The sequence below is a fragment of the Aphanomyces astaci genome, assembly GCF_000520075.1.
Source record: "Aphanomyces astaci strain APO3 unplaced genomic scaffold supercont1.80, whole genome shotgun sequence".
NCBI lineage: Eukaryota > Oomycota > Saprolegniomycetes > Saprolegniales > Verrucalvaceae > Aphanomyces > Aphanomyces astaci.
In genome coordinates this window covers 173,705-185,241 of record NW_009798343.1, presented here as the reverse complement: position 1 = coordinate 185,241, position 11,537 = coordinate 173,705, and the positions used below count along the sequence as shown (strand labels likewise).

Below are 11,537 nucleotides of genomic sequence, written 5' to 3'. Positions count from 1 at the left end.
ACCTCACACACACTGCTCCGTGGGTCCATGGGTATGTAAGTGATCGATCCCCTTGCGCATTCAGCCATCCGTTAGTACCGCAAACAAGGTTCTTTTTATATCTAGGCAGTACATAAATCACGACTATAGAATATGTCTTTTACAGAAGCAGCACGAAGCACGATATATGTGGAACTTTGGCGGCTTTTGGCGAAGGCTAGGTGTGTCAGTCTACGCCACAAGCCGGCAAAGTTGCTGTGGGAGTCTGGTAGCATGCAGTACAGTTCACTACATCCTGATTCGCGTCCGCTTTATGCCATCAATCAGTGGTTGGTCATAGGGCCGTCGATAAGGTTACGGTATTTCGTGATTTCCCCACCCTTCCTCCACATGTGAGTTTAATAAACAATCACATTGATAATAGTCACATGTGTCCAGAAATTCTCATAACGCACTGCCTGCCGAAGAGGATCTCGTTGTGTATAATACTCTATATTCAATTCAGCAAATTTCAAGTGTTCTTCAGCAATAACTGTGTGCGATTCAGCAATTCTTATGTGGCTCTCAGCAATTCCTATGTGGTCCTCAGCAATTCTTATGTGGCAATATTTTATCCTCGAAATGTGACGCCGGAGTATTATGTTTGACGCCGAAGTAGATGTTTGACGCCGAAGTAGATGTTTGACGCCAAAGTGAGTGAAATGTTTGACGCCGAGGTGAAATGTTTGACGCCGACAAATGAAGGTAACGTGTCAACGAGTGTTGACGAGTGTATCGGTTACGGCGGTGGGATCATGGACAACGACGAGCAAGCATCCAAAGCAAAGACAACGAGAGTGCCCGAAAGGAAGGAGCGCTGCGCAACAACAGCACCCAAAGGAAAACGGTTTAAAGCCGGGTCAACGAACAATGACAGCGAGCACCGAGCTAAAGTAATGCCTTCAGTCAAGCAATGGTTGACAAGCGTGTCACCCTCAACACGAAGAAAGAGAACAACTCAAACTGGAGTAAGGTCGTTTCATGGCGCCAAGACAATCCAGAGTACGCCCACGATCCACGATTGACGCGGTTTGCGCGGCTTCCCGAAGTCATTTTCTGTTACGTGGGTCAGCTCATTCTGCCGGATGATGCGGGAAACTCACCCTCCATGAACGTTGCCAACAAGGCTCGCGTAGGAATATCGGAGTTCTATAAGTACAACAACGATGGATATGGAACCAGTTCGTGGTGTGTCAAGGAGGGTCAGGGATATGGAAATCCCATGACGTCTCCTGTTGTGCTGGGTTGCTTCAAGGGTCTGCAAAAGGAAAAGAAGGCGACTCACGTAACGCGACGTGCGGCCCCCATGACAAAACCAATGCCGAAGACCCTGTACGCTTTCTTGGACCATTCCAACGACACATCGAAATCATTCAATCTGTGGTTCAAGGCTGTCACTTCGCTGAGCTGGTACGCGTGGGCAAGAATGAGTGAATCCTTGGTCTATGCAGGAAAGACTTTTCTCTTGCGAAGTCCACGACCAGTCAACAAGACCCCAATGTGCGTCTCGAGTACCATGAGTACACCTTCCACGACCGAAAAACCGAGTCCGGAAATGACCGCACATATCGTTTGCACCATTGCCAAGAGCTGTGGGATAGTGATATTTGTGCCAAGCACCACTTCGACACGTGGATCGAACACGTCGAAACTGCGATGAAGCACAACTTCAACGAGGACCTTGTGTTCCCCCAAATACCGTTGTCACGAAAGTACTCAAACCTGTCTGCGTCCGTATTCAACTGGGGTCATGCCATGTCGGAGGGATCTGTCATCAATATCTTGAACGAAGTTATCGCGACCATGCTCCGTGACGTCGACTTTTGCTCGACAGCCCACGGTGCAGTGCTGAAATGCTTCGAAAACGTATACATAACAACGCATACGTTCCGTCGTGGTTTTGCACAATGGATGTTCTTACACGAGGACAAAGACAAGCGTTGGAGCTTGAAGATGTTGAAGTGGTGGGGTGGTTGGTCGGAGCAAGACAAGTGCGATGTCATCATGAAATACCTTCTCGATAGCATTTATGTTGCCGAAGAAGAAGTGCTTGCTGACGCGACGTTCCCGGACCGGAAGCACTTAGCCGGCTGCCCGACCACGTGGATCTACAGCACTCATGAACAGCTCTCGGAACTGGTTGAACTGGTTGCACCGAACGAGGACGGGGAGCAATTAGCTATGGCGAACGTGTAAAAGTCGTATCTTTGAGGGCATGGAAGGTCGTGTCATGGCCCGAATCGACGACATGGAAGCACGCCTCCTTGATCGTTTTGGCCCTCCGAGCACCCTCCCTCTTCACATCGAACCACGCTTTGATCCTTCGAGTACCCCAAACGTCGTGGTTGTACCTACTAGCAACGATCCAGTGTTGGAAGCTCGTGTCATGGCCCGAATTAATGACATGGAAGCACGCCTGCTTGGTCATTTGCCCCCCCAAGTAACCTATCTCCCTGTTCACCTCGAACAACGCTCAGACCCACCCTGTAGCTCCCATGTCATGGTTGGATCCGCTTGCAACGATCCTGTGTTGCCGATCCAATCGTCTGTGCTTCCAAAAGCGATGAGTTGGAAAATGCTGCAACGATATTATCATTTTCCATCACCGACACAGCACCTATTCAAACCTGTGGTGCAGTTTACGACCGAAGACAAAAAGGCGCAAACGTCACATGTTCGGGTCTCAAAGTGTTGTACCCTGGGCAAGGCGCAGTATGCTATCGCAGAGTTTCTCGGGATCCGTATGCAAGACATCGACAACACCAAGTACGAGGAGATTGTGACGGCTCATGAGGCGGTTATGATGTTGTATGGACGGGTGGATGCGATTAAGTCGGTTGAACTCGCAGTGACGCTATCGAATAAGGTAGTGGCAGCCCTCACAGCTGGCGACGTCGAAGTTGTTGCATGCCTTGGCGACTTTGCATCCCACGTTTTAGAATCGTAACGTAGTCTTCGTGCTATGGAGAAGACTTTAATGTATCGACTTATTTCATGTGGTCTTATCTGTTATTGATGTGATGCTGTAGCATCAAGGTCTCAATGGCACGGAATGGTGTTAACTGCTGGATGTCTATCGACTCAGTTGGAGCCTGAATACGCTTGATTAGAACTGAGAGCACACTGTCCATTTTACTTCCATCGGGAGATGGCAACGACACTTGAGACCCATCAATGAAGAGAAGATGAGCTGTGAGTGACATCAATTATGGCCTGCGGCGATTGGGCAAAATGGAGAAACACTCTAAACGATAATGTTCTTCTGTGCTGATGATCCTCAGACACATTGTATTGTGGATCTATGTTTACATACAATACAAAAGGTAAAAACTGCATTGAAACTCGATTTATCTACACAATTGTATTCCATTATACTTCAATCGAAAATTGCATCTTTGTCCAAAGAATACGTTTCTGGTCATCATGTTTTTTTCTTTCTGCTACGCGTCTTTTGTATTATATAGAAAATTGTATACTGCAGCAAAAAACCTTTGAGACTACATTGTTCTTGGTCAAACTATAAGCAGTATCTGTTGTGGTTGGTGGCTGTCAGCCATGCCCCGCCAGGACACACAGGGACTCTCGATGGGGTCCCTTGGCGCCAATCTTGTGAACCGACGCGTTAGATACACTCTAGTAGTACTAGTAGTAGTATTAGGAGCTAGTGAAAGTGTCGGTTGGGAATGGTCACCATGGTTAGCCAATCAGAGGCCACCTGGGACCACCTACCACTTCTACAGAAGCTCACTCCTAGTTTTGCTCTGCAACGGACATAACAATCAAGTGCGTGGTTCACGGGAGGCGGCGCTCCCCCATTTGGTTGTTTGTGTTGGCGCAGTGCGGGAAACAACACAAAGTTAACTTTAGTTCCAGTTACCTACAACTGCGAGACTAAGAGCAATGACGCGAAGCCGAAGCACGTCCCCGAAAGACAAGCGAACGGCGCCCAAAGGCAGACGCTCCGAACGTTTGAAGCCGAACGCGGTGACCGAACAGGAAGGGGCAGAAACAGAAGAAGAGGTACTGACAGCGGAGCTGGCGATGGTCCCAACCAGTGGGACCTCGACCATGCAGCCGGTCGAAGACGAAACCAAGGAAGAAAAACAATCGCCCAAGACAAGTGAACGATCTGCGCCACATTCGATGCCCAAATCATTAGAAGGTGGCTATATCGAGTTGGACAACTACGATGATGAGAAGACCGATCTGGTTCGACATCAAGAGCGCCAACAAGCGGCGAAAGCGCGCCAAGGCGGCGAAACCGTATCGACCCGATGGCACGCCAGATAGTTCCTACGACGATGAAGGCCAATGCGGAGCGACGTCGACGGAATCGTGAAGCGAAACCAAAGAACAAGAAAGTCGACTACGTGGCCCAGGCCAAGGCGGAACATGCGCGTCGACTGCAGCTACTTTTGACTCACCCGTGTGGCAGCCAACGGCGCAGAAATGGACAACACAACCTGGGAACTCAGGATGGACTCCAGTGAGTGGTCCACATCAGGGTGGACCTTCACTGGTACTAAAGGACATCGAGTACCCCCCCATCACGACTGTTCACCGTGACTCTCTGGTGGCCTGGAAACAAACGTGACCGGTATGAAGAGAAGCTCAAGGCTAATGCCCAGAGAATGCGACATGATTGGCGCGCTACAGCTGTCTTGAATCAGCTGATCGCAGCATGGTTGAAGCTGCTTGCCTGTACCTGAGGGACATCAACATCGATGACCTGGATGAAAGTGAGTTCCGCGAGCGCATATGCAAGATCATTGGAGAACCGGCGAACAAGTGGACCGTCACAAAGGCCGAAATGGAGAAGAGGAACAATGCAAGAAATTGCGTGTGGACCCCTTTGGCGACGTGGCAAGCCGCGTGGTGTCCTTTATGGAGCGATTGAACAACATCATCGATACGACGGGATGGAAGTCACAGCTCAAGACCCCGAACATGCTGAAGACCTTCATCAAGGTTGTGGCATCATGCATCACCCCATTTGATGTACGCGATCGAGTTGAAGAACAGTTCAAGACAGTCCAAGCCAGTACCCTGGTGGAATTCTCCAAGATCCTGGCGGAACAATTGGAACGAACGTACCAGGCGGAGTTAGTAATGAAATCACGGGGTGGCGATCGAAAGCGAGGGCGCGACTGGGATGAGAAGGGACAGCGAACGGGCAAGACCAGAGTCCAACTCAAGAACGAACAGTACCAACGTGAAGCGTACTATCAGAATGGCAACGCCCCACGCCCGAAAGGCGGTTATACAAAGCCGTCCCCGGTGGAACGTGGACGTGACGGACAAGTATGGTACCCCGGCGCACGTTCGAAGATAGTGAACGACCTACCAAGCGAGCTAAGTATGGCCCCGGCCAAGACGACCGTGGCGCGCTATGCTTTGTCTGCCAACAACCGGGACACCGTGCGCGTGAATGCCCAAACAAGAAGGAAGACTCAGCGCGAGCTGATCACCTTCAGAAGGGCAAGTATAAGCAACGCAAGGCGGAATTGAAGGCGAAGCGAGCGGTCAGAGCCATGATAGCCGAAGATGGCCGTGAACAGCGATGGATTCGACTTAACGTAGTATTCGAAGTGCCCTACTGTCCCGATACTGGCGCCGACCAGAACGTTCTGCCCCAGCGGATGCTGGAAGAGTTGATGACGTTACAGTCTGACCTTATGATGGTGACGCTCAAGGAGCCGATGATCGGGATGGCATGCAACAACCTGCCTTTTCAAGCGAACGCTTACGTGGACTTGGCCTTGCAGCTGCAAACGGTAGCGGGCCCCGTGAAGATCCTTGGCAAGTGGCGATGCTATGTGGTGGCGGAAGGCGAAGAGTTCCTAGCTTCCGACGACACCCTTAAGGCGATTGGCATCGACATCGATCGGCAGGTGGCGACCCTACAGCTAGAGGACGACGAGGATGACCTGGAGGAAGTTGGTGACGCTCTAAAGGAGCAGTCCCATCGTTCCACCCTCCGTATCAAGGCAAGTAAGGCCAAGCTGCCCGAAGCCAAGGACGAAGTGGAAGCGGCCCTCCAAGACCTGATCAACGAGGCCATCGATAACCAATTTCCAATCGAAAATGTGCAAGGTTTGTGGCGTGTCCTTACAAAGCATGACATATGGCGGCTCAAGTACGATGGGTCTGACCCCCCAGCAAGGGTGAAACCATTGAAGGTGGCCCCTAAGGATGGATGTGTTCCGTACCGATGTAAAGGTCGGAAGCACAACCTCCTTGAAGAGAGGTTCCTCAATCTGTTTGCTAAAGAACTTTGCGACGCGGGTGTCATCAAGCGCAACCAGCAAAGCGCATGGTGCAGTCCGGTAAACCCCGTCCTTAAGCCCGACGGCCGCAAGACACTAAAGACAGCAGATCAGTGGACAGACGACGACGTGCTGAAGAATTACCGTTTGACGAACGACTACCGGGTGGTCAACTCGATGACCAAGCCCACGGCCGGTACCATGCCGTTCCAAGCAACCATCCTCCAGAACCTGCGGGAGATGAAAGCTATGGGGGGTTTTGACCTGCCCAAATGCTTCTGGTAGTTCCCGCTGCACGAGGACAGTTGGGACATGTTGTCGTTCATGGGTACAAAATTCTCTCCGTAAGTTGCGTATAGGCGATCCTATGTCATTCGATGTACTTTTAAGTTAATAATGGAAGTGCAATCTGTTTACTCCTCAAGTACTTGTTCATATCAATATATGCAGGGTATAACAGAACGTGGAGGTTAAATGCTCCTCTGAAAACCAACAGGGTCTAACATAGCGTTGCCAAATAACCTATAATTGCCTTATTCAGTCAGGATCACATCACTACAGACATGACCTGCTGTACATATCTCGACTATCATGGTAGAATTAGAATGCTCGTTAATGCTATCTATTACCATTACAAACAATGGATATGTGTTTTCGCTCCCGTCGTTATCCGGACAGGAACCTCTTGCGGAGGCCGAATTAAATTGCAAACTGCGGTCTCTTACTACGAATTACTTTTTCTGGTCTATTTTAAGTCTAATCATTTCGTCCAATGAAAATGCGCCAACAATGCACATCTTTCAACCGCACGACAACGGCTACAACCGCACGACGAATGGCGGCCTGCTGCGCATAATGGAGACTAACGGCCTTACCGTTCATGAGACCATGAGCCGACCTCTAAAAAGGCTCATAGGTCTTTCTGCAGCGCCATGAAGAATACTTCCCCCTAAAGGGAGTGTCCGAGGGTCTTCTCGAGTTCCGCGACCATTTTCTTCACTTGTTCTTGATCTTCGTGTTGGTGAACCCAGCGGCAGAAAACGATGGGAATGTATTCATAGAGGGAGCGCACGAGCTCCCATGAGGCTTCGTCTTCATCGAGGCCAAGCCAGTGGACAAGGGCATGGTATTCGCCGTTTTCTTCGCGGACGTCGCCGAGCTTGGCAACATGGAACCCTTCATTGCCAAAGGCGTTATGGTCCGCCAGATCTTCGGTCACATCGCGGCCGCCTTCGCAATTCATCTTGAGTCGGCAGGCGTGGTGGAGGGACAAATCGTAAGGCTGCACCAACTGCTGGGTCTCCATGGCATAGTCAGCCACGACCCGGACGATCTTGTATGGGCTGCGCCAATGCAGGGACAAGTTGTTGCTTTGGCGGGACACTTGGCCAACGAGGACAAAGTCGCCGATTGCAAACTTCTGCAACTGGATGGCCTTGGACTTGGCTTGGCGGTCGCGGGCTTGGCGTCGCTTCTTGGCGCTTGTCGGGGCTACTTCACGGTGCAGCTGTTCCATCGCTTAGTGGAGCTCGTCCATGTGCTTCTTGCGCGTGGAGTCGAGCCAGTCGATGTCGGCAGATTACTGTGTTGACAAACGCTGACAGGGGTGTCGTCGCAGGTAGGCCAGTCAAGGCGGTCACTGGGGCCATGCCGCTAAGTCGATCGCTCGGCATGTGGTTCAATGCGCCTTGTACCAGGGCCAGGACGAGGTGCCAGTCGGTCGCGCGCAGCTTCAATTCGCTGGTAAGCGTCTTGACGGCGCGGAGGGTCAGTCGGTTGACTACTTCAACGGTTCCGTTCGCCCAAGGACAGTAGGCGGTCGTGAAGTGGAGGTGGGTGCCGGCGGCCTTGCGGATCTTGTCGATGACTTCGTTCTTGAAGTGGGAGCCACCCAGGTATTGACATACCCAAAGGTCATGAACCAGTCGAGGAGGCCATTGGCGGTAGTCGCGGCGTCGCTTGTCTCGCTGGGCCAAAGTCGCACGAACCCGCTCATCTCGTCCTTGATGACGAGGATCTTCTGCCACCCGTTCGTCGCCGTGGGCATGGATAGCCAGTCGAAGTGGATCAGCTCTTGGGTCTTCTCGGCATGGAGCGCCGATCCAAGCGGGCGCGGGACCACTGAACCGTCGACGCTGAGGCAGTGGATGCAGGCTTGGACAAAAGTCTTGACATCGTCTTCGAGGGTGCTCCAGGTGAAGACATCGCGGACGGCCTTGGTTGTGGCTTCGATCCGTTGATGGCCCGCGGCGCCTTGGTGTGCTATGATGCAGACCCCCTGCTGGAGGTCCGTGGCACTTGGTGGGATCCAGATGCGGTCTTCCTTGTCGAGGAACAGGTTCTTGTCTTCATTCCACGCCACGCCCACTTGTTGAGTCTTGACGATGCCGGCAGGGCAGGGGCAGGCGAAGTCGGGCTGCTGCAGGGGCGACACCATGGCCAGGAGGCGCCGGACGGACTTCGTTGGCACTTGGGCTTGGGCGGTGCCCCAGCGGCTGAGCAGGTCGCCCCAAACATTGTCTTCACCGGGCAGGCACTCGATGTTGTAAGGGAATGAAAACAGCACCAGGGCCCAGCGCTCCAACTTGTGCGCTTGATACCTTGCCATGCTAGGGGACTGGCCGGCAGGATTGAAAATATACTGCGGGTTCTTGTGGTCGGTGAAAAGGCGGAAGCCAGCTGGGCGGATGCGAAGGTAGTCCAGCCGCTTGCAGCTTTCCACAACGGCAAACGCTTCCTTCTTCACGATTGGCCACCGCTTGCTTGCGCCAGTAAAAGCACCGCTGAGAAAGGCCAACGGATGATGGCGCTGCTCTTCCAACGACAGGGCCAGGTCTTCAAATGGTACTTGAGTGGCGATAGTGGCGAAAGCCATCACTTGCGTCGGTGTAAAGGCAGACCATCATGTCTGCACGTGGGTGCGCCATGGGAACCATCGCCAAGAGAGCTTCCTTGATCTTGTCGAAGCAGGCCAGATGGCCAACGTCCCAACCAACGGCAGTGAGTTGGACGCGGGTGAGCTTCGCCTTCTTCGTACTTCCAATTTGCTTGGTCGCTGCGTCGAGGAGTTGGCGGAGCGGCGCCACAAGCTCGGTGTAGCAGGGGATGCTGGACCGCATCCAGTTGGTTGCGCACACGAACTGTTGGAGGTCGGCGGCCGTGGTGGGCGGCGCGAGCGCACACAGTCCTTGGATTCTTGTGGGGGAGTGCTGGACGCCTTCAGTTGAAACGACTTTGCCGCACCAGACGGCCTTGGTCAGGAAGAAATCGCACTTCCTCGGGTTGAGCTTCAGGTCGAAGGAGGAGCAGATCGTGAGGACCTGGTCGAGGAGGTCTTCAGGGGTCTCGGCGTAGCCAAGCATGTCGTCGAGCCAGGCTAGGAGTCCCTTGAACAATAGGTCGGCAAACATGAAGTCCACCGCTGAAGTCCACCGCTGACTGGAAGAACGCCACGGCGTCGGTCTGGCCCATAAGCATTCTTGTAGGCGTGTACACTCCAAAGGGGGTCATGAAGGAGTAGAACATCTGGGAGTCTTCATGGAGCGCCAGCTGCCAGAAGCCCTTGAAAAGTCTCCACCTTGATCGGCTCGTCATGGCCGATCTCCAGGCGGAATACATCACCGTGCTTGGCCAGGAGGAGTCGCAGCTTTTGAGGAGGTCCGCGGCAAGCCTTCGTCTTCGGCGGCACGGAGCTTGTCTTGAATCACCGCTTCAACCACCGCTCGCCGCCTGTTTCGATCGCCTTCTGCGTCTTCAGCAGATGAGACTTGGATGTTGGGGGTGGCACAGTGCATGCCGTCATCACCGCACTCGTCGCTTGAGGCGGCCACTTGAGTCAGGCGGCTATCACTTGCCATTGCAGACGGCTTGTCCACGTCGCTGACATCCCAGACTTCTTGCTTGGCAAAGGCGTGGCTGAGCAACTCGTCTTCAGAGAAGCCCAGCCGTTCCATTACAGCCCGGCTGATCAGGAGCTCTGCCGCGTTGGAGGAAGAGTCCACCCAGGCCTCCGTGACGCAACGGTAGTCGCGGTTGGCCATGTCCCACATCGCCACATGCTTCTTCGTAAAGACGTCCATGCACGCGCTCACAGGCATCACGAAGGTCTTGAGCCATTGAGCTGGAGGGCGTTGACTTGGTCCATCTATACTAGTTGTACTGACGGATGAATGCCCGCTGCTCCGACTTGGTCGAGCCGTTGAACGAGGGCGGGTCAGGGAGCGCCGGCGCGTTGTACACGAAGCTGCGCTCGTCGCCTTGTCCCATGTCGTCGTCGTCAGTGACAGGGGGCAGCTTGGTGGCGCCAGTTAGTATCGCAGCTGGCGCGGGAGAATCAAATGGGGTAGCAACGGGGGTCGGTGTGGGTGCCGTTAATGGGGTATCGGCATAGCCATCTGGTTGAAACCGCTGGTCAACAGCTGGTGGATTAAGCCGGCGAGAAGAGGCAAACGGGGTAGTGGCTTGACGGCGCATGGGACGGCCGCGTTCGGCTTCTCGGGATCTGGATCGCTCCGTCCAGTTAACAGGGGACTGCGAGCGTTGGTGGTCAGAGTCACTCATTGCTTCGGGCGATGAGGCTAAAGAATCTTTGTTTTCGCTCCCGTCGTTATCCGGACAGGAACCTCTTTCGGAGGCCGAATTAAATTGCAAACTGAGGTCTCTTACTACGAATTACTTTTTCTGGTCTATTTTAAGTCTAATCATTTCGTCCAATGAAAATGCGCCAACGATGCACATCTTTCAACCGCACGACAATGGCTACAACCGCACGACGAATGGCGGCCTGCTGCGCATAATGGAGACTAACGGCCTTACCGTTCATGAGACCATGAGCCGACCTCTAAAAAGGCTCATAGGTCTTTCTGCAGCGCCATGCAGAACAATATGGCATAAGCTCATTCATATCTGGATATGGCATAAGCTCATTCATATCCATTGTTCGTAATGGTAATAGTCAGCATTAACGAGCATTTTAATTCTAGTACCATAATACTACGTAGTAAGTCGAGATACAGCAGGTCATGTTTGTAGTGATGTCCATCGCGGGTCGTGGAGCACGCGTCCACGTCTGCATGAATAGGGTTGATCCCACCTCTGAGGGTATCTCTCAGCGGTGGAACAGTCAAGGAACGAGTGAAATTGGACCAATATTGGTCGACATTGAGCAGGTCGTGTATGTAGTGATGGCCGCTGCATGTCGTGTAGCACGACCGGGGAGGAGAACGCATGTCTACGTGTACGGGACTGGTACCT

At 52.8% G+C, this 11,537-nt stretch overlaps 2 protein-coding genes across 2 annotated transcripts; both read left to right on the top strand.

The window, feature by feature from the left end:
- Positions 1-2,581: 2,581 nt before the first annotated feature.
- H257_16113 (hypothetical protein) lies at positions 2,582-2,965 on the top strand (the record flags this gene model as incomplete). Its single annotated transcript, XM_009844445.1, has 1 exon — positions 2,582-2,965. One exon carries the CDS (start codon positions 2,582-2,584, stop codon positions 2,963-2,965), a length of 384 nt encoding a protein of 127 aa, XP_009842747.1.
- Positions 2,966-3,918: 953 nt separating this feature from the next.
- On the top strand, positions 3,919-4,508 carry H257_16112 (hypothetical protein; the record flags this gene model as incomplete). Its single annotated transcript, XM_009844444.1, has 2 exons — positions 3,919-4,281; positions 4,326-4,508. The coding sequence occupies 2 exons, from the start codon at positions 3,919-3,921 to the stop codon at positions 4,506-4,508; spliced, it is 546 nt and encodes a 181-aa protein (XP_009842746.1).
- Between the last annotated feature and the right edge of the window lie 7,029 nt (positions 4,509-11,537).